At 34.9% G+C, this 22,103-nt stretch overlaps 3 protein-coding genes across 5 annotated transcripts in view; 1 reads left to right on the top strand and 2 right to left on the bottom strand.

Moving 5' to 3' along the window:
• LOC149718362 (protein PALS1-like) overlaps positions 1 to 20,040 on the bottom strand; it is a 179,747-nt gene extending 159,707 nt beyond the window's left edge. Inside the window, exon 1 of the mRNA XM_089842387.1 lies at positions 19,928 to 20,040. The gene's annotated coding sequence lies outside the window, so the exon portion shown is untranslated. The remainder of the gene's footprint in view (positions 1 to 19,927) is intronic.
• Positions 1,640 to 2,569, top strand: Tim9a (translocase of inner membrane 9). The gene is made up of 3 exons (XM_089843119.1): positions 1,640 to 1,795; positions 1,874 to 1,969; positions 2,389 to 2,569. Exons 1-3 carry the CDS (start codon positions 1,736 to 1,738, stop codon positions 2,524 to 2,526), a joined length of 294 nt encoding a protein of 97 aa, XP_089699245.1. The 5' UTR covers positions 1,640 to 1,735; the 3' UTR covers positions 2,527 to 2,569.
• On the bottom strand, positions 2,656 to 9,040 carry LOC149718363 (ras-related protein Rab-38-like). 3 transcript variants are annotated; one of them, XM_089842947.1, is made up of 8 exons: positions 8,419 to 9,040; positions 7,723 to 7,768; positions 7,545 to 7,641; positions 7,383 to 7,439; positions 7,252 to 7,312; positions 6,024 to 6,098; positions 5,845 to 5,953; positions 2,656 to 4,146 (listed from the first exon to the last, which is right to left on the bottom strand). In XM_089842947.1, exons 1-8 carry the CDS (start codon positions 8,425 to 8,427, stop codon positions 3,986 to 3,988), a joined length of 615 nt encoding a protein of 204 aa, XP_089699073.1. In that variant the 5' UTR covers positions 8,428 to 9,040; the 3' UTR covers positions 2,656 to 3,985. The 3 variants fall into 3 exon arrangements, with proteins under 3 accessions (XP_089699073.1, XP_089699145.1, XP_089699020.1); XM_089843019.1 differs by having other exon boundaries at positions 7,545 to 7,638; positions 7,719 to 7,755; XM_089842894.1 differs by having other exon boundaries at positions 7,723 to 7,755; positions 8,419 to 9,038.
• Positions 20,041 to 22,103: the final 2,063 nt, after the last annotated feature.

Genomic DNA, 22,103 nt, shown 5'->3' with positions numbered 1-22,103 from the left:
CATCCCGTCTTAAGACTGAACGCGAGTAAGCTATGAATTGTTTAAAAGGCAAAGGCATAAGAGAGACAGAAAGGTGTAGAGACTCGGTATAGGCGGCCATGACAATGAACTCTATTATGCCAGAAAAAGACGAAAATAAACTACCAGGGATCTATGTTTTGCTACCCTTATTAACTGTAGATGTCTTTAAGGTATGAGTATTACCAGAGGTAACACACCTTAAAGTAAGTTAAAGACATAATTTGTTGTAAAAATACAGCATTTCTAATAACCATAACCTAACTTAATTACCCCCAAAAGTCACACCTTAACAGTGTTATGGACTACATTTTTCTTAATTACGTTTAATGATAATTAATTTCACCATTATTATTCAATTATCATATTGTTATTTCTGGTAAATGGGTCCACGAATTAATTGGCTGGCGACTAAGTTAGAGGCTCTGTTTATCGTTCAATATGGCCCATAAGCTAAGCCTTGGTAAAATTAAATAGGTCTCTTTCCCAGATTTAATGATAATTAATTTAATTATCATTAGCCCCAAGTAAAACCTTATATTATTAGATAAAAAAGGGTCCTAGAATCGATTAGTAACATTGATGTTTTGATTTAAGCATGAGAATCTGCCAATAACTTAATAACTTCTTGCTGCTAAGCCTTGGTCGAAATAAATAGGTCTCTTTCCCAGCTTTAATGATAATTACTTTAGTTATCATTTGTGTCAAGTAAACCTTATATTATTTGATAAAAAGGGTCCTAGAATCGATTCAAGACATTGGTGTTTTGATTTAAGAATGATAATCTGCCAATAACTTAATAAATTCTTGCTGCTAAGCCTTGGTCAAAATAATATGTATTAATTTGCTTCAGCTAATTTACTTCAAAACTGGTGAGCACGTGGCCTATTCTCTTAACACGCACGTCATTCCCTAGCGCGATTCCTTCTTGATATGACAATGACAAAGCTTGTTGATAAGCATCGCACCGTCATTCTTAGTATGTTTTTAATCTTTTCAAGTAATAACAATTTTTCTTTTGCGTCGTCATTAAGCCTATTTCTATATTGACTAAACCTCTATCGCGAAGTGGGATTTCATACACGACATTACTCTTATTGTTTAAGTTTGCGGACACAGCAGCTGTTTTGAATTCTGAATTAATATTTAAAATAGCTAACGTTGCGTTTGTTGACTCACACACGTGCTATGCAACGCGCCATGCATTTTAACATTTATTTACATGTACTTTTATGAGCTAATAAATGTTCTTTATAATTTCTGATTTGCGTATTTTAACCTTAAAAGTGCGGAAACATTTTTTTTGCGAAGGGTAACGGCACCTGTATCGTAAGGATTAATAATATGTAAACTACGACTTACCAGTACTGTGTTGACTGTTGATTGAAACACCCAAGGCTTAAACACACTTATTCACACCTTAAAACTGAACTCCACGTCCTTAAAGCAGCACTTGTAAATTAAACAACTAAAATTAACTATAGTAAAATGGATAATTTACCATTTCATCAGAAATAAACTAGTAGTTAAAAGGAGAAATTGAAAAGTTTGAATGGAAATTATAAAACCGGCTTATTTTAAAACTGTCAATAAAAATAAGCAGAAGCTAGCGATGGTGTCGCCATCTACTTTGCAGACCCCGAAGCTTTAAAATACGGGTTCTCCGAAGTGCGCATGCTCCATAAAGTTGATTCATAGACGTACGGTAGATAACAAAATGGCGTCTACCAACGATGCAGCCGCTATGGCTCGTGTAGAAAGTGAACAAATTAAATCGGTAAGTTTTCGATAATTAGGCCTATTATTTTTAAATTTGCTGATTAATGGTATGATTAATATGGATTAAATTTAATAGTTCAAAGATTTCCTGATATCGTATAACAAATTATCAGAATTATGCTTCATGGATTGCGTTCACGATTTTACAGTGAGAACCGTCAGAGATAAAGAGGTAAATTAGATAAATTATCAAATAATGCACTAAAATTAGACCTATTATCGTTAAGTATAAATATGGAAAACCCTAACCCACGTGATAATCCTCCTAGGTGTTCTCTTTCCCTTCCCAGCGAAGCCTAACCTGTAGGGGTAAAGGGCGCGAACTATCCGATATTTTCATAATTAGGCCTAACAACTTTAAGCCTAATTATTAAAATATCGAAATAACCTTGAATATTAAGCCAAATTATTAAAAAAATGAGGAAATATTATAAGAACGTTAAGCCTAACAACCAAAATTACCCTAACCCACGTTTTTACCCCTGTAAGTTGACTTCCGATCCAGGGAAACCTAACCTGTAGGGGCTCCGGGAGCGAACTTTGACCTTACAGTGAAAAATAGGCCTAATATATGTCAAATTTGACCCCCAGGATAAATGCACATCTTATTGCATGGAAAAATACATGAAAACCAACCAAAGAGTCTCCCAACGTTTTCAAGAATTTCAAATGTTAACTAGTGAAGGTGCAATTGCCGCTGCGCAAAAAGCTGGCGCTATTGTTAGATGAATTTGTTAAAAAAAATTAAATAAATAAATAAATCAAATATAAATAGTTTGTTTTCTTATGTTTTCAATGCAACGAGTTCCTTATTGAATATAAAATAAAAATCATGTTTTTTTCTAAATAAATAACACATGGGTTTCATTTCTTTTTAATAAGATTCATAACTATTTCACATAATACTTAATTAACATTTCATGAAACATGAATTTTGATTATATCATAGGAATTTTGGTAATTCATAAAAAATACGTTCTGTATAGGACGGAGTAATTTGAGGTGCAAGTGTACAGTGTATTGGTAACTTACCATTGGTAATTTCCTTACTATATACTGATGTAAATTACCGATTTTACAATAGAAAAAGATCTGGTATTAAATTTATAGCTTACTAAGGTTTTATCATGGAAGTTTGCTTGAGTTACCGAAATAATTAGTATTTTACCAAATACCATAATTTTACCATTTTTTTCTGGTAAATTACTTACATTATTGACAAAATGGTAAATTACCGATTTCTGGCAATGTACTCACTTAAATTACCGAAATAAATGGTTATTTACCTAATACCATAAATTTCTGGTATATTGCTTTATCGATGAAATGGTGAATTACCATGGAACTTTAAATTACTTGCTAAAATTGCTATAAATTACCGATAGCATACTACAATTATACCTTGGTAATTACTTGCTTAAATTAAAATTTCTATAAATTACCCATAGCATACTATAATTATACCATGGTAATTACTTGCTTAAATTAAAATTGCTATAAATTACCCATAGCATACTATAATTATACCATGGTAATTACTTGCTTAAATTAAAATTGCTATAAATTACCCATAGCATACTATAATTATACCATGGTAATTACTTGCTTAAATTACCACTAGCACACTTTAACTACACCACGGAAATTACTTGCTTCAATTACCACTAGCACGCTGTAACTACACCACGGAAATTACTTGCTTAAATTACTATTAATTACCGAAAAACCGGTAATTGAATTACCTCCAAAATTTTAACTAGTAATTTGCCCTTATTGCAAAAACGTGTTTCATCTTTTTTTTTTTGGTAATTTACCGTTTTTAAAATGACGCATTTTCGATTTTTAAACCAGATAATGAATTTATACAGTGAGAATTGCTAGGGTCAGAGGTCAGCCAGCCGGTCAACCAACAGTCGGGACCAATAATTATTATCACATAGGGGGAATGTTGTAGTAAAACTTTTTAAAAATGACTTAAATTTCGGTAATATTTCGTAATTTTTCTTAATTAACCAAAAATCACTTCGTTATATATAAATATAGATAGGACTTAACAAACAACAACTCACTTCAGCGTTGCAGCTATTAGGCTAATATTTCAACTCTATTAATTAATTATTTAATTAATAGAGACTTTGTTGAATTGAATATTCAATATCTCGTTAAGATAGAATTCGGCGTAATTGTTTCAAGTATTGCAACATTTGTTTTTCTTTAATTTATCGTCAGTCGTATCATTGTCTAATTGAAAACCCCACGCTTGACCGCAACCAACGTCCGGCACTTCGCCCCTCATATTAGCCGAACGAAACTGGATTATTTTATCAACCAAAAAATCCATTGCCTCCTCTGCAAAATAATTCACAAAAAATTGCAGACGCAAACTTTCACAAGTCCAAATTGCTTTTGGGGGTTTGCGAATATTTGGAAACCAAAACCATATTATTCTGTTCAGACGGCTTTTAAAAAATGGCCATTATTCGAAATTTAATCGATTATTTGAAAACAAAACATTATTTGTCTGTTTCGCATCGATTAATCGAACCGACAGCACGAATTTAATCTTATGAAAACCGCGATTATTCGAAATTCAATCGAATATTTGAAAGCAAAACATAATTTGTATGCTTAGAATCGATTAATCGAACCGACGGCACGAATTTAATCTTATGAAAACCGCGATTATTCGAAATTCAATCGAATATTTGAAAGCAAAACATAATTTGTATGCTTAGAATCGATTAATCGAACCGACGGGACGAATTTAATTTTAAGAAAACCGCGATTTTTCGAAATTTAATCGAAAATTGGAAAGCAAAACATAATTTGTATGCTTAGAATCGATTAATCGAACCGACGGGACGAATTTAATTTTAAGAAAACCGCGATTTTTCGAAATTTAATCGAAAATTGGAAAGCAAAGCATTATTTGTAAGTTTTGAACTGATTAATCGAACCGACGGCACGAATTTAATTTTAAGAAAACCGCGATTATTCGAAATTTAATCGAATATTTCAAAGTAAAACATGATTTGTATGTTTCGAATCGATTAATCGAACCGACGGCTCGAATTTCAATTTTAGAAAAAGGTGATTATTCGAGATTTAATCGAATATTTGAAACAGAATATTAATCGTCTGTTTCGAATCGATTAATCAAACTGACGGCTCGAATTTCATGATTAGAAAACGGAGATAATTCGAAATTAAATCGATTAATCGAAATGAATATTATTAGCAATTATATTATAATATTCGATAAATGGAGGATATTATATTAAAACCTCTAACATCCCTGGATAAATCGAGGAATTTTTTACTATCTAAAAAATTAAATTAATCGAATAATGTAGTGAAAATAGTGAATAATCGAAACTGCATTCGATAAATCGACAAAAAATTAGTCGATTAATAGAATGTCGATAACTTAGGAATAGTAGATTTAACCTCTAACATCCCTGAAAAAAAGAGTTATTTTTGACTATCTGCAAAATCAAAACAAGTAATAGTTTCAGTACAAAGGTGTTATTTCGTAAGCGAGAAACGTATGGTACTAAAAGCAAGTCAATAGACTAACGTAGTCTATTGACATTTGATGGTACATGATGGGATTTCGATAAGGACTTAACAGAGGTAAGAGATATGCGATACTGAAATAACTCTATTCGCAAAACCCCCATTAATAATAACAAGAAGTGATATCTAGTTTATTAGGGAGAAGGTATAAGATGCCTAAGTATTTGCTCGCCACAGTCCCAGTCCCCTTTCAAAATAAAAGAGGGGGGCTAAAAGGACGTCACCGGGCTATTTCGCCTCTCCTCAGTCGGAAAATATGTAATTTTCCTCATTCAAGTGGCGCTGACGTGCATAAGTCTTCAAGAACCAATGAGATGCTGGTTGGTTGTAATTTAGAGGCGGCACGGATTAACTCCGGACCTAAGTTTTGACTCGAGATAAAGCTAGAAATGTGGCGAATTTATACCTTCTCCCTAATAAACTAGATATCACTTCTTGATAATAATAATAATAATAATAATAATTCATTACTTATATTAATATTTTCTTTTGCTGACGTGAAAAACCAAGCTGGAATGCTATTTTCCATGCAAAAATCTTTTAAGGCAGCGCATTGTATAGTAACGCCTTCAATATCACACTTTTTAGACAGATACAGATTAACTTAATTAGCATTTAAAAATAATTAAAACACGGGGGAGTTTAATTACTTTATTAGCGATTAGTATTATAGGTAAGGGTTGGCCATTTTGTTGAGTTATCTTGTCTTGTATATCTTTCTGCCACTGAACAAATATTCAAGAGAAATTCGTCAAAATATTGATCAAAAATTTTCGACGAAACATATTGATCAAAATTTTAAAAGAGAGATTTAAAAAATTTCCGTCGCAACATATTGATCAAAATTTTGACAAAGATATCAAAAATTCGTCAAACTGATCAAAAGTTTGACGAAGAGATCAAAAATTCGTCAAACTGATCAAAAGTTTGACGAAGAGATCAAAAATTCGTCAAACTAATGAAAAATTCGACAAGGAGATCAAAAATTCGTCAAACTGATCAAAAATTCGACAAGGAGATCAAAAATTCGTCAAACTGATCAAAAATTCGACAAGGAGATCAAAAATTCGTCAAACTGATCAAAAATTCGACAAGGAGATCAAAAATTCGTCAAACTGATCAAAAGTTTGACGAAGAGATCAAAAACTCGTCAAACTGATCATATATGCGACAAAGATATCAAAAATTCGTCAAACTGATCAAAAATTCGACAAGGAGATCAAAAATTCGTCAAACTGATCAAAAATTCGACAAGGAGATCAAAAATTCGTCAAACTGATCAAAAATTCGACAAGGAGATCAAAAATTCGTCAAACTGATCAAAAATTCGACAAGGAGATCAAAAATTCGTCAAACTGATCAAAAATTCGACAAGGAGATCAAAAATTCGTCAAACTGATCAAAAGTTTGACGAAGAGATCAAAAACTCGTCAAACTGATCATATATTCGACAAAGATATCAAAAATTCGTCAAACTGATCAAAAGTTTGACGAAGAGATCAAAAACTCGTCAAACTGATCAAAAGTTTGACGAAGAGATCAAAAATTCGTCAAACTGATCAAAAGTTTGACGAAGAGATCAAAAATTCGTCAAACTGATCATATATTCGACAAAGATATCAAAAATTCGTCAAACTGATCAAAAGTTTGACAAGGAGATCAAAAATTCGTCAAACTGATCATATATTCGACAAAGATATCAAAAATTCGTCAAACTGATGAAACATTTGACGAAGAGATCAAAAATTCGTCAAACTGATGAAAAATTTGACAGAGAGATCAAAAATTTGGCAAAGATCAAAAATTCGTCAAACTGATCAAAAATTCGACATACTGATCAAAACTTCGACAAAGAGATCAAAAATATTGAAAACAGACCTTAGAGACAGAATCTAAAGTATTAGGTCTTGAGAGATCAAAAACGATTATTGCAGCGGCCCTAATTATAATGATAATAATTTTAATTAATTAAATATAATTAACCCTAATTAATTTAAATATATACGCACGCGTATTTGTAGTAAACGTGAGTCATATATCCAAATCTTTCATGACCCGCTATATCCCTGATTTTTTTTTTTGTTTGAAATAAACAGAAGGTATATTTTTTAGTCACTGAAGTTTTTGAAGCTTAGTCATACTATTACGCGGAGGTCCGCTAACCGCTTTACCAAAGCTGAAGCGTTACGTTGGTTTTATCATCCCAATGTAATGTTTTCAAAGCAAAATCAACACCAATTGTTAGTTTGTAGTTTTGAGAAAAAATACCTAATTCAGTGTACAATTTAAATCTCTTAATTAAAGTATTAATTTTGAGTTAATTATATTGTTTATTAAATAATCTCATACCCTCCGTGTATCGCCTAATGATAGCCGTTTTTCCTAAAATTAGAAACTGAATTTCAGTTATTTGAAATGATATTTTTGTTCTGTTTAAAGTTTACATCATAATATAAATATTTATTGGCTTAAATTTTCCAATTTTAATTTGAATTTTAATTTTTAAACATCAAAAAGTAACATTTATTTACGTTTTAAGGGTTATTTGCATAAATTACGCAATTTAAACTATCCCAAGGTCACTCACTCACCCAAACAATAACTGAAGTAGGTTAAATAAGGCCTGATTAAGAAAGGTTAATTTATTTTGCTAATTAATTTGGTTTTAAAAGTAAATAATTAAATTTATTCACGTTTTCAAGGTTTTCTGCATAAATAATTTAATTAATACTATGTCAAGGTCATTACCAAATATATGGCTTAGAAATAAAACAGAAATAGGTTAGGTAAGGTCAGATTAGGTTAAGTTAATTGATTTTGCATATTATTTAAAATTTTAACGCTAAAATATTTATATAAATTTTAAGGGTTATGTGCACCAATAATTTAGTAACTTTGATAATTTAAAACGAAACCATAGATGGATTTATGTTTGATATTACTGGTTAAAAACAGTCCAAAACTCTATATAGTCCAATTAACAACAATCCAAGCCAATTAATATTTACACTCAAAATTAAACGCAAATTAATAAAAAATACAGACCAACTCCATAATCTCCAATGACTAGAATTTTGAATAAAAGTTCTTCAGCGTCATAACTCACGCTTACGTCATTCATAACACTTTCGCGGCGACTTTTTTGACCCGTAATTGACATATTATTGCTTCTTTAAAACACGCGGAATGCGCGCTTGACCCTCAATGAACTTCCCTTACCGTCCAGGTAAGAGATGCTTTCTAGTAATCCTTTCAAAAATAAAAACACACGCCTAGCGCGTAGACCGACTAAAACTCAACTGATTACATAGAATACCTCTATTCCAATTCAAATACCTTAGTTACAGATAATAATGGGGCTCTAATAAGGATAAAAACCTTTGATAAACCGTCAAAAATTACGTCAACTTTCTAAATTCATGGCATAAATTTGAATTTCGCGTACCCATATCAAATATTTTCAAGGAATGTAAGTTAACGCGGCACTGATTCGGCGTAGTTCAGTTTCGCGCCTTAAATCCGGAATCAATAAATAAAGAACCACAGAGAACGAATTAAGAGCAGACACTTGCTATACTTGCAACTTTTACAATTTACCTCGATACGATAGTGAAGGCAGATAAAAACGCGCCAAATCCAATCGACCCAAGCGCGCCAGAATTTAAGCGGGAAATATGGGAAACTAGCGACATCTAGGTAAACCTTCCCTATAAGCCTAACTTTCAACTCTTTAAATGTAAATATTGATGTTTAATAATAAATATAGCCATAGAAATACGCAGAAATATGTAAGAAAACAATATCTTCGCTAAGCCTAACTTGAAAATTAAACCGAAACCAGTTTCAAATCGATTGTTTAATACTTGGAAGTTCCGTAACCGTAACCTCCAAAGGGGGCTGGAAATAAGAAATATACCATAAGTTTATCATGCCTCTAAGTACACAAATATGAGTTACAACTGGGCATCTTCCGCAGACTACTGTGACGTCAGAACTCGTTACTCGTATAGCGCTAAGATCGGAAGAGAGACAATTTTGAAATTCCCGTCGCGGTGCAGCCACCAAACGGTCGAGACGATTACTAAATGGGTCACGTGGAAAAAAATCATCCAATAGAATAAAGGAGATTTTTACGTTTCGTATAGGCAGGCATTGGGGTGGGGGAACGAATTTTACTTAAGCAACCCCAAAATCCCTCTCTCTCTCTCTCTCTCGTGAGATAGAGGCGGTTTCAGTCCTGAAACATTCTAAAAGGGATCAAAGAAACGCTAGGCTAGGCAGTACAATTTTGTATGGAAGTTGAGGTGATAAATGATACGGAGAGAGTATAGGGTTTCATTAAAGGGAGCCAGACAAACACTATTGTCATAGGAGTAGCAGTCATATCTCTACTTAGAGGCATGATAAACTTATGAATATACGAATAAGCGTTTCACGCTGTTGGGTATTTCTAGGAAATAACTAGAATGAAGTATACAATCCCTGGAATATTCGTAATTATATCTTTTTTTATATTTCCAAGGTATTAAACACAACAGGCAACAGGTACATAAAATAATAATGGGAAAATAAAGAGAAATAGGCCTAGCGTGAGTAGTGTGTAGTAGATCCTTTTCGCGATGCTTAGACGAACACGTGCTAAAATGGGTCGAATACGCAATAAAGCGTTTAGAGAAAGCTGAAAACAAAAGTACTTAGTACTTTGCTAGTAACAACCGTTATTATAAGGGAAATTTTTTGTTTTTCAAATTGCGGGTTCAAACACGAGCCGACGCTTCCGTGAACATATTTAACTTAAAGAGGTATACATAGTTTTATACTAGGAGTATTTATACCTTTTACACAAGGAGACCTGGCTTCAGGTGTTACATAAGGAGGCCAAAGGCCCAAACTCCGAGGTGGAGTCAAAAGCCAGGGTCCAGGTCACCTTGTGTAAATGGTATGAATCATCCTAGTCTGAAAACGATGTATCTTAACTTAATGATATTTTTCTCTTAAGATTTAGTTTTAAATCAAAAACAGTGGGTTAGGTTTAAAGTGTTAGTATCTCTTCAATTAATACTAACAAACATGTTAAACATGTTTTAAATGCTCTGACTTTCCACGTTTTACCTGATCATCTGAAGTCATTTAGGCCTACCCAAGTCTTTATTTGTGTCTAAAAATTATTAGTACCATGAATTTATAACTACACATAGTTTTCAGACTACGAGGACTGATACCATTTACACCAGGAAGCCACGCTACTAGGCGGACAAAGTGCAATACCAAGTAGTTTGGTCTCCTGGTGTAATTGGTATCAATTCTCCTAGTCACAAAACCATATATATTAGTTCATGCTAGTACTACTATTGTCAAAAAGAGGACGGCACTGAGGATTCTGTGAGGATTTCGGTGCCTTAGGTGGGGGTACAGAGGCAACGGTATGGGGATTACCCGAGTGTACAAGTGATTTCAGATTTCAAGCGATTTCAAATGACTTCAAGCGATTTCAATTGACTTCATGCGATTTCAAATGATTTCAAGCGAGTTCAAAGATTTCAAGCGACTTCAAATGATTTCAATTTGATTTCCAATGATTTCAATTTGATTTCCAATGATTTCAATCTGATTTCCAATGATTTCAATCTGATTTCCAATGATTTCAATCTGATTTCCAATGATTTCAATCTGATTTCCAATGAATTCAATTTGATTTCCACTGAATTCAATTTGATTTCAAATTAATTCAATTTGATTTCCAAAGAATTCATGTGATTTCCAAAGAATTCACATAATTTCATATGAATTCAATCTGATTTCCAAGGATTTCATATGAATTCAATCTGATTTCCAAGGATTTCATATGAATTCAATCTGATTTCCAAGGATTTCATATGAATTCAATCTGATTTCCAAGGATTTCATATGAATTCAATCTGATTTCCAAGGATTTCATATGAATTCAATCTGATTTCCAAGGATTTCATATGAATTCAATCTGATTTCCAAGGATTTCATATGAATTCAATCTAAATTTTTATGAAATCACAAGAAGCACAAGGAAATCACAAGAATTACAAGGAAATCACAAGAATTACAAGGAAATCACAAGAATTACAAGGAAATCACAAGAATTACAAGGAAATCACAAGAACTACAAGGAAATTACAAGGAAATCACAAGAATTACAAGGAAATCACAAGAATTACAAGGAAATCACAAGAATTACAAGGAAATCACAAGAATTACAAGGAAATCACTATCTAGCTAGCCTGGTAAATCACGGAAAATCACGAGGGGTCGGACGTTTAGGAAAAAGTGTACGGGATTTCGAAATCCCATTTGATTTCGTCGGATTTCATTTGATTTCATCGGATTTCGTTTGATTTCGTCGGATTTTGTTTGATTTCAGAATATGATAAAATCCAATGGATTTCATCGAATTTTGAGATTTTCCCCGTGATTCCGTCGGATTTTGCTATTTTTACCGTGATTTCGACTGATTTTGCGATATTCCCCTTGATTTCGTTGGATTTTGAGGTTTTTCGCGTGATTTCGTTGGATTTTGAGGTTTTTCGCGTGATTTCCTGGGATTTTGAGGGTTTTCGCGTGATTTCCTGGGATTTTGAGGTTTTTCGCGTGATTTCCTGGGATTTTGAGGTTTTTCGCGTGATTTCCTGGGATTTTGAGGTTTTTTGCGTGATTTCCTAGGTTTTTGAGATTTTTCCCCGTAATTTCGTCGGGTTTTGTGATTTCTTTTGATTTTGGATTTCGTGAATTTTGTAATGGATTTCACGATTTCTTTACTGATTTTGCTTCTGATTTTGTGATTTTTATGTTGATTTCGTGATTTCTTTGTTGATTTTGTGATTTTTTTTACTGATTTTATGATTTCTTTACCGATTTTGTGATTTCGTTGCTGATTTCGGATTTTTTATTTGATTTCGAAATCAGCATTGATTTCGGATTTCTTAAATTGGATTTCACGGGTAGCGTACGGGATTTCATGAATGACCGACCCCTCGGAAAATCACCACTAGGCCGCGCTAGGCGCGGAACCGAGCGCGGAATTTTCCCACGGCCTGAGTCATGCAAACATCTTAAATATACTTCGGAATAGACCAATTTGAATATTATTGTGTAAAGAGAAACATGGACGTTGGGGTAGTATTCGAATTTACCTATAGGATTAATACTAATTCACAATGATTTAACCAATATAGACCAAGATTTCAAGAATTCACAATGATTTCACTAAGAATTCACAATGATTTCACTATGAATTCACTATGATTTCAAGTATTCAATTTGAATTCAAAATCATTTCCAGACTTCATATTAATTTCGAAATGATTTCAAGATTGCGTTTTGATTTCGAAATGATTTCAAGACTGCGTTTTGATTTCGAAATGATTTCAAGACGATTTCTAGAATTCAATATGATTTCACTACGATTTCATTATGATTTCACTACGATTTCAATATGATTTCACTACGAATTCAAGAATTCACTTTGATTTCAAAATGATTTCAAGAATTCAGTTTGATTTCAAAATGATTTCAAGAATTCACTTTGATTTCAAAATGATTTCAAGAATTTACTTTGATTTCAAAATGATTTCTTGTCGAGTGTACACTTGATTTCACAAGTGGCTAGCCCCTCGGGATTACCCCTCCATTCATCTCTCCTTCAAGATTTTACCCACAACTTTTAAAAACGGTAAATTCAATTCCCTCAGACTATTCCTTTAAATTTCGTACACATTTTCAAATTCATTGACTTCAACCCTGTTATAATTAACACTAAAACACTAGTAGATTAACTGAATGTAGTAAGAAAACGGCCCTATGTTTGCGGTACAACAAAGATTATTACAAGGTGACCGTAACTAAGCCTTTGTCGGGGGTAATTTCACGCTCAAAGAGTTCCTTTTTTAAAGGCTTCTTTAACTTCCAAACTGTGCTTTTAATAACGGTCACCTAAGCCAGCCAAATTATATTTCTTGGAACCCAGTGTCCGAGGTTGTTTACTTGACAATGAAAAAAATAAAAAGGTCAGAGTCATTATGGCTATTCAGCCGTTAAAATCCTGGAACGCCATGAGCTTTTAATGGTGCTATTTTTAGTATGGTAGGTTGGTATATAGTAATTTAGGCCTAATATCCGCCTACTAACTTCAATTAGCGCCTATAGCGTTGGACAAAGTCGACAACTGAAAGGAATGCGTGGCATTGTCAATTTTGCCGCCGAAATTTTAACAATTATGCAAATTACGTTATATGGTCCGTGCGTGCCTACATGGTCTTAACATTTGAAAATTGGTTAATTTGATTTAATTCCTACCTAAAATGCTTACATTTTAAGATTTAAATTCAGCGCAGAGTTTAAGTACTTTTACCATGGAGGTACTAGGGGAGATGGAAAGGCGACCTAATGTTGAAACGTCAGGCGTCCAAAAGCACAGACGCCACTTTAGTTTCCAAACTTTCCCCCTCCCTAGCTAAAAATGGGAGGAATGAAACGTTTGTGCGCACCGTATTCGCGCATCTATTTTATGCTTTATGTTTTTCTGCCCCTCTTTTAAGTTTATCGACACTGCATGGACTACTTTTATAATTAAAATATTTAGAGACCAAGGCTTACAGTTAGAGAACGCATTACGGAATGGAAGAACCGGATGGTAAAAATTGTTTAAAGTTTTAAGCACACCGGATATTTATAAATTTAGCTCCCTTCCTAAATGAGATTTAGAATTCATACATGAACATAAACATGAAAAGGGTAATTGCGAAAGTCCAAAGACTTCATAGAAGTCCTTTGGACTTAAGGTAATTGTGCTTTTTGGATAATACATTTTTAAACTAATTAAAGTTTGGTTTCATTTTTGAATCATACATTTTAAACTATTTTTGATTTCATTCTGGATAATACAATCGCTCCACAATTCATTTCATAAACTTAATGTTTCAACAGGGATAGATTTAATTTTAGAAGTAGGAATGGAGAACGGTTAGTATTTACTTCAGCCCGACTGATAGCCCAGTATAGAGCCCCACCCTCCAACACGTAACGAAAATTTTAAATTATCTTATTGGCTCACTTAAACTACGTTTTGATGACGTTGCTGACGGGGACGGCGGAAAATTCGTAATTCCTTTTTACCTCTGTCGCTATGACCCATCCGCCTCTTCTTTCATACCCCCCCGGTCCCGTGGAAGGGGGTCCGGGACTTTGACGCGCGCCCAGATTACTCTGTTCTCCATTCCTACTTCTAAAATTAAATCTATCCCTGGTTTCAAATACTAAGAAAAAATACTTATTCTAAAAAATTCATATGAAGGGAAATGGTATTTTGTCTAGTCGCTGTAAAACTTGGAAACTTTCTTTTTCTATAGTAGGTCCCAAGAGATCGTTTCGCAATGAAAACCATGGAAGACCAACCCTCAAACGTAGTAAACAAGAACAAAACAGTAAAAGTTCATAGATCATTTTCGACTCTATAAATCGCCCAAAAAACACCCCCATAATTTCTTCCAGACCTTTCAGAAACACCCTATGAAATCGCGCAGTGTTTCTTGTTTGTTTCATTTCAATTTGTGTTTTTCATTCTTTAACGTTACGTAATATAAGTTTATTTGGTAAGGTTTATCTAACGTTGTCGCCTGTACACTGAAAAACATAAGCACAAAGTCGATTGGAATCCCAAAAGAACTCTAAGCATTTCTTTTAGTGTATAGTCATTCCAAATTTCGAAGGCGGAAAGTATAGTGTTCTTTGGTGTTTGCGTTGTCAGGGGAGTTCCGTTTTCTTTAAATTATTACCAAACCTTGGAGAAGGGAAGTTTGATACTGGAGTGGTGTAGTTGGGTGCTTTTCATGGCTGGCCAGTATTGAGTGCTGCCATCTATCGGTGGCAATATTTTTACCAGTTTATTGTAAATAGTAGTTCTTGTTGCTATAACTAGGTGGCGCCTAAACCTTATGCTTGCAACCTAAAAACGACCTGGTTCTATGGGTAAATTTTAAGGACATGCAAGGGAAGGGAAGGGCTATCTCGTGTTAACGCTTTATAGAGTACTATTTCTACTCCATATAATCTTCCCTCCTCCAAGATTAAACTTGAGAAGGAAAACCTAAAGAAACTAAAGAAAGGAACCCAAAAGTAACATCTCTCGAACCAACTGTTTTGTACTGCACTTTTTTCACTAAACTTTTCGTTCTGTTTTAAAGGCAGCATGAAAGGTTCAAAGAAGTTGCTTTTATTCGATTTTATAAACTTAATGTTAAGCCTTAAAATCTTGGTTGTGCACAATCTTTAACTGCCACCTGGTTATAGCAACAAGAACTCCTATTTACACATGCTTATAAAATATTCCCACCGACAGGTGGCACCACTGAATGAACCTTGAAAAGCATGATGGGAATTTTAAACAGCCTAGGATGGCTCCCAATTATTCTACTCCTGAATCAAACTTCCTTCCTTCAAGGTTTAGGCCTTGCCAAGTTCATTCACCAAAGCCTAAGGGTTTCGTGTTCCCTTCTTTGGTTGGCTGAAACGTTGACCAATGAGACAGCCGCTCGGATTTTCAACAAAAAATCGTAAAACACAGAATAAAAATGGCCGTATCTTTTCGACCGAATTTCGCCAATTAAAACAAAATAAAAAAAATCAACTCAAGTCAACATTACTCTAAGTTTTATTAACATCTTTGAACCTCATTCAAATTTCATAACACCGAAACCCGTTTCTTCACGCTCCCTTTAAGTTTCTAAACTTTTTCGAGAACTTTTTCTAGAAGATCCAAATTGATTCTATATAAACTGACTTCAATACGAATACTCCGAAGTTGTTGTACTTAAAAGTTGAAATGACTTCTTTCGCAAAAGTTAAGAATTAAGAACAAAACATATTAGATAAAATGTCTAATATCTTAAGCCTAAATATAAAAACTAATAATAGAACAGAATAGCTAGACGAAGGAGATGAAAAAAAGAAAAACGGTTTTTATTACCTACAGCCCCTTAGCCTTTTATATGGGTCCCTAATATATAACAAAAACAATCGTCATAACCTCAAAACCATCTGGACCCCTATTTTATTGATCGCAACTAACTCACTAAGCTAAGCCTTGGCCTTATAACGCGTGCTAAAAGAGGAAAAATAGAAAAATATTACAACCGTACTGTAGTAGTATAATATCTACGGCTGAACCAGTATAGCATGGTTTTCTTGGGTTCGTTTCTCCAATTTAGGTATAAATAGGAAACAAACAAAATTCGTGGATATATATATACAAGCAAGAAGTGATATCTAGTTTATTAGGGAGGAGGTATAAATTCATTCATCCACATTTCTAGCTTTATCTCCAGTCCAAACGTATAGTAGGTCCGGAGTTAATCCCCGCCTCAAGTTTTACAACCAGCATCATCTCATTGGTTCTTGAAAACTCACGTCAGCGCGACGCGAACGACGAAAATTACAGTCATATTTTCCGACTGAGGAGAGGCAGCGAAATAGCCCGGCTTCCTTTTACGTCCCCCCTTATATTTTGAAAGGGGGACTGCGGGACTATGGCGCGCGAATACTTATCTTATACCTTCTCCCTAGTAAAGTAGATATCCCTTCTTGATACAACAAGACACGTGAATAACTCCATCCATATACAGTTGCTTGGTTACGGACATATTAGCGCCTCAGATTTACCGCCATTTCTAATACCCGTGTAGAAACCGAAGTAAATAAACTCGAAGGAGTTCAAAACTAACCCAAAAGTAAATAAGAATTATTTTGAAAAGTGTAAGGCAAGTAAGTGAAGGGCAGGTGATGCGTGATCCACGTTACCTCCGAGTCAAATTATACCAGAAGTAGGATAAGAGACTAGAAGTAAATAGCTATAGCATTGGTAGTAAATCCTGGCACTAGTGAACAAATTTGAGGATTTTATGCTGATTCCATGCGCCTAAACTAGAGAAAAAAAATTGGTCGAGTTCCAAAACATTTCTTACCCCCCTTCCCCTCAACCCAAAGCCGCGGAACACGGACGCGGGTGCTTGAATCTAGTTCGGCCGTCTACCGCCGCGAGCGTCTCACGTTTTGGAAAGAAAATTCAGAAACCGCTACCAGAGGGCCAACCGTTGGTGTGTTATCAAGAATATTCACTTTCCCCAAGTGAAAAATTTGGTTAGATCAGTACTTCTAGTCTCATCTTACTTCTCATTATACCCATAACTTCCGAGTTAAATTAAAACCATAAAGGAAAGTACTATACCTAGAATTAGGAATAGTTCAAGTTAGTGAAAGTATTAGAGAGAGAGAGAGAGAGAGAGAGAGAGAGAGAGAGAGAGAGAGAGAGAGAGAGAGAGAGAGAGAGAGAGAGAGAGAGAGAGAGAGAGAGAGAGAGCTGAGCCGAGCAAAATTCGTTAGGAATGAACGAAAATGAACAAATTAAATTAACACGAGAAGGAAACGCCTATAAGTCTCGTCAATTATAGGATGAAGGGCAGGGTGATGGGAGAAGGGTTTAAGGTTCGGGAACTTAGAGCCTACCTACCTACGTCAAATTACGAAATAAATCTAAATATACCTTCGTTACCTACGAGTACCTGCTCAAGAACATTAAACCAAACTCTTAGAACTAAGAGTTGGGCATACATGGACACTGTAATCCTAAAGAGGACCAGACATTAACGAAGAATTAATTTTTGGGCACGAAATTAGCATATGCAGTGAGCTTAAGAGAATACAGTACTTTCATTTATGTAGGGGCGTTCCAAGAACTATATTTTGAAGTAGTAGTGTTACTATTTCCCGAAGTAGTGATTGGGCAAATTCACGTGACTAAGCGTGAAACGATTCAACAAAAGGCCGATCCCCATTCCTAATGCAATGATAATGATAATGGTAAAAACTGCAGGCAAAGAGCTCTATTTACTTGATATAGGCCCCGCCCCTACATAACACATTTTAGTGTACATCCCTTTAAACAGTGATAAATTTCAAAAAATACTTAATTTCTTGAAAGTCAACTTGATATAGCAGAAAAAATATAATTCAGATTATCTAATTTTTTACTCTCCACTTCTCGCCTAGCTTAAAACAGATTGAGGTCACTGAAATTAAATTTAGAATGACCGTTCCGTTAACACTAATCTTAATTTCCTTGCTACTAATTGGATAACATTAATATTCTGTCATTGCATACTTTTGTATCGACAAATAAATCATTCTCCCAGTTTTCCCAACCCCTATAGGGATTATTTATAAGATCCATGGTTGAATTTGTTAGGCCTTGGCAAAATGTTTGAAACTAACTAACTCAAACTTTCAACAACGCGGACAAAGAACAGCCTTGAGCGGGTCAAAGAAATTTGTTTTCAACATAGCATCCCCCATAGGAGGTGCCACTGAGCATCTAAATTACGCCATAACAATACTGTTCGAGAAACAGCAAGGATTCTAGGCATAGTTTAAAAACGATTAGGCTTAACGAGGGATATAGCTAACCCTAATGACCTTTAATTTACCTTGGCGTATTAGCCAATCACTCAAGACGAGTTTCCCCCTAAGGTAAGTAAGGAATAGTACATAAAAAAAGCATCCAAACACCCACAGGCCAATGCCATCCATCAAAGCACGTACTGCATGCACTTGTAGCAAAGGCTTAGTAATTAGACCAGTCTACTTTGATCCCCCAGTGACTAGGATGGTATAATTCTTAATTTAACTACTACGTACGTAAGGAGTACAGATTTCTCCCTGGAGGTGTAAAGAGAGATTTGGAATTCTATTCGTCACCTTAACGATGCCATCCTACGTTAAATCTCAAAGGACCAATTTAATATTAAGCCTTGGTTGGCTGCTTGGGCCTTGGCTCGTCTCCTTAAAGACTGTTCCCCCCTTTGATGTCATTGACTCGTTGACACACAAAATGAAGACGTTTTAAATACCGTGCGAGGACATTAAGCCTGGGGTTTGCAGGATACGATTTATCCATTTCTAAAATCTACTTAAGGCGGGAAGAAAATTTCCCGCCAAATATAAGGGAGCGCGCGCGCGGGACTTTGCCAAGGCTTAGGGTCCAACGAACGAGGTAAAGATGTAAGGGGACGCGAGAGTCTAAGGAAAATTGGGTTTCACCTTTATCTAATGCTTTCAAAGGCTCTTACTGTCTTTAGTAAAGTAAGGAAAAGGGCAAGGCTGGACAAGAAAAAGAATCCCAGGTGGCTGACCATGTTAGATGTCCATTTACTCTTTTGAAAGGAAAGCCGGCCATCTGCAACACTACACCTTATACACCATCATTCGGGAATTACGTAAGTCGTCCATTAACGATTATAAAACAAGAAATTATAGATAAACTATGACCTTTTAAGCCTTGGTTGAAGATTACAAGGTATCTTGTAGTAAGTGGCGCGTAATTACGCTTGTAAGTTGACTTGTAAATGGTATGTTTTTGGTTGCAAAGGCTTAGTTTATTGTCGCGGTGGTTTTTGATGTTTGTAACCCTTTGCTCATTCGTTGCAATTCATTTTGATATTTGAAACATTAATATAAAGAAATGTTTAACACTCACCAGTGACGGAGATTCTTTAAGGACAAGAAGACTCGACCAATTCAGGTCCTGAAGTGATTCGTGTTGTGAAGAAGGCAGAAGCCATTTTCGGTACATCGTTATCCGAGGTTGAATCTATGAAAAGAATAAAATAACTTCGTATTAAAACAACCATATTGTTATGTGTAACAATTAATAATTATACCTCATTAGTTAAAATCAAAATTAACCACACCGAATTGTAATTTTAAATTCGTTACTACAATGAAGTTTTAAAACATGACTCACATGCAACGTGTCACAAATCTTAGTATTTCTAGAACAGTTTTTCTTTTACAACTCTAGAAGGGAAGGGAAGTACATCTAATTTACCTCCCCCTAACGCGCCAACCTTTAAACTATACTTCGAAATTTCGAGCTAGTCTAGACGCGTAGATTTTAACCTTTACCCTATCAACACCGTTCCTTTTTGCAAGTAAGAAATAACAGAGAAAATTGGACCCATAAACCGGAAGTTCCGTCTTAACCCTTATACCATCCATAAGTTCATAAGATATGCTCCTCCATAAGTTTGTCACTGGTAACTTAGAAACTTGCATCATGAAGTGAGTGAGGTTGGTCATAGATACAGGGTAAAGCGAAGACGCTTAGTGATTCACTGCTGTCAAAGGCTTAGTAATGCATACTAAATAGGACCTAGATGAAAGTCCTGCATGCAAAATTAATTAACCACCGAGTGTAGGACTTCAATTGACTCGCTTCCGTCGTTCTCGAACTAGTTATCTCGAGCTGTATATCTCTCAGAAGCATTACGAAGTATAGCTATTGTCATACCAGAAGTGAGATGAGACTAGAAGTGAAGGGCTCTACCATTGGTAGTAGATCCTGGCACTAGTGAACAAATTTTAGGATTTTACGCCGCTTCCATTGCGCCTACACTAGAGAGAAATAAATTGGTCGAGTTCCAAAAAAATTTCTTACCCCTTTCCCCTCAAGGCCTCAACCTAAAGCAGCGGAACAAGGACGCCTGTACTTGAATCTAGTTCGGCCGTCTACCGCCACGAGCGTCTCACGTTTTGGAGGGAAAATTCAGAAACCGCTACCAGAGGGCAACCGTTGGTGTGTTATCAAGAATATTCACTTTCGCCAAGTGAAGAATTTGGTTAGCTCAGTACTTCTAGTCTCATCTCACTTCTGGTCATACTTATGGAGGAACATTACATATATATTATAAACTTATGGTTATATTAAGCCCCCCTCCATTTTTTTAAAACAGGGATCAGACAAGCTCAAAGACTGGACTTTCTATTCCAGTCCAATTTTCTTTGAAAAAATATAATCAATTTCTCGTCTCAAAGACGCATCTCTTTTCCATTTCCCATTGGGTATAGAGGGGGTAAAAAACTTGGCGCGAAGATCTTCCATGGATTCCTCCAAATTCGATAAATAAACCTCAAATAGCCGTTGTTATTTGAAGGTGCCACAGTCAAAATCAATATCGCTTTCGGGGGTGAATAAAAAACTCAACATCCTTGGCGATTCATTTTAGTTGTGTGTGTTCTTTTTTAAACGACATTTATTTATTCCCACACGTCATTGCCTTAACCCGAATAGATGCGTTTATGGAAATTTATTAGCTATATCAAAATAGAAGATGAACATGAATTTATTCACCTGTTTTTCATGAATATTGTTTGAATGAAAATTACGCGTATTTGACGTGCATTCAATTCGTTTTGGTTCTTGTCTTTATGTGTGTGCAGGAACCTGTAGGCTTAATAGGAAACATTGTGCAATCATATCTTCCATGTTAATTGGCCTTATTCGTATTCGTAAAATTTATCTAATAGAGAGCTTTCAGATGGGATAGTAGTACGTCACACCCTTTCCCAAGTCTTACCGCTGTTCTAGTAGCCATATTGGGTGGTCCTGCTTTAAACCCACCAATATGGCAGCGTAAATTATGTCACGAGACTCAGCTCCTCCACCAACTGAAAGCTCTCTATAGATAATGACTAGCCTAGCTCCTCCCACAAAATCCGCCTAGATACGTTGAATACGGCTGTAAAATAATTCCTATTAGATGTATTTATTCCTTACATAATATAAATGAAAAGAAAAAAATTCTGGGATTACTTTTTTGACAATTTAAATCCCTTTTTCCATTAAAATAGTTTTCAAGTGAGATTGACAACAC

The sequence above is a fragment of the Phalangium opilio genome, unplaced genomic scaffold, assembly GCF_054372755.1.
Source record: "Phalangium opilio isolate 3A_F unplaced genomic scaffold, DU_Popi_V2 ptg000002l_1, whole genome shotgun sequence".
In the NCBI taxonomy this organism is placed as follows: domain Eukaryota; kingdom Metazoa; phylum Arthropoda; class Arachnida; order Opiliones; family Phalangiidae; genus Phalangium; species Phalangium opilio.
This window is presented reverse-complemented; position numbering and strand designations above follow the sequence as displayed.

Coding starts and splice junctions, on each gene's coding strand:
- LOC149718363 (XM_089842894.1), bottom strand. CDS start 8,533: ATGTCAATTACGGGTCAAAAAAGTCGCCGCGAAAGTGTTATGAATGAC. Junction 7,642..7,722: donor CATTAGGCGATACACGGAGG/GTATGAGATTAT, acceptor ACACTGAATTAG/GTATTTTTTCTCAAAACTAC. Junction 4,147..5,844: donor AAAAGAAAATATTAATATAA/GTAATGAATTAT, acceptor ATTATTTTGCAG/AGGAGGCAATGGATTTTTTG.
- Tim9a (XM_089843119.1), top strand. CDS start 1,736: ATGGCGTCTACCAACGATGCAGCCGCTATGGCTCGTGTAGAAAGTGAA. Junction 1,796..1,873: donor AAAGTGAACAAATTAAATCG/GTAAGTTTTCGA, acceptor TAAATTTAATAG/TTCAAAGATTTCCTGATATC. Junction 1,970..2,388: donor GAACCGTCAGAGATAAAGAG/GTAAATTAGATA, acceptor TTTGACCCCCAG/GATAAATGCACATCTTATTG.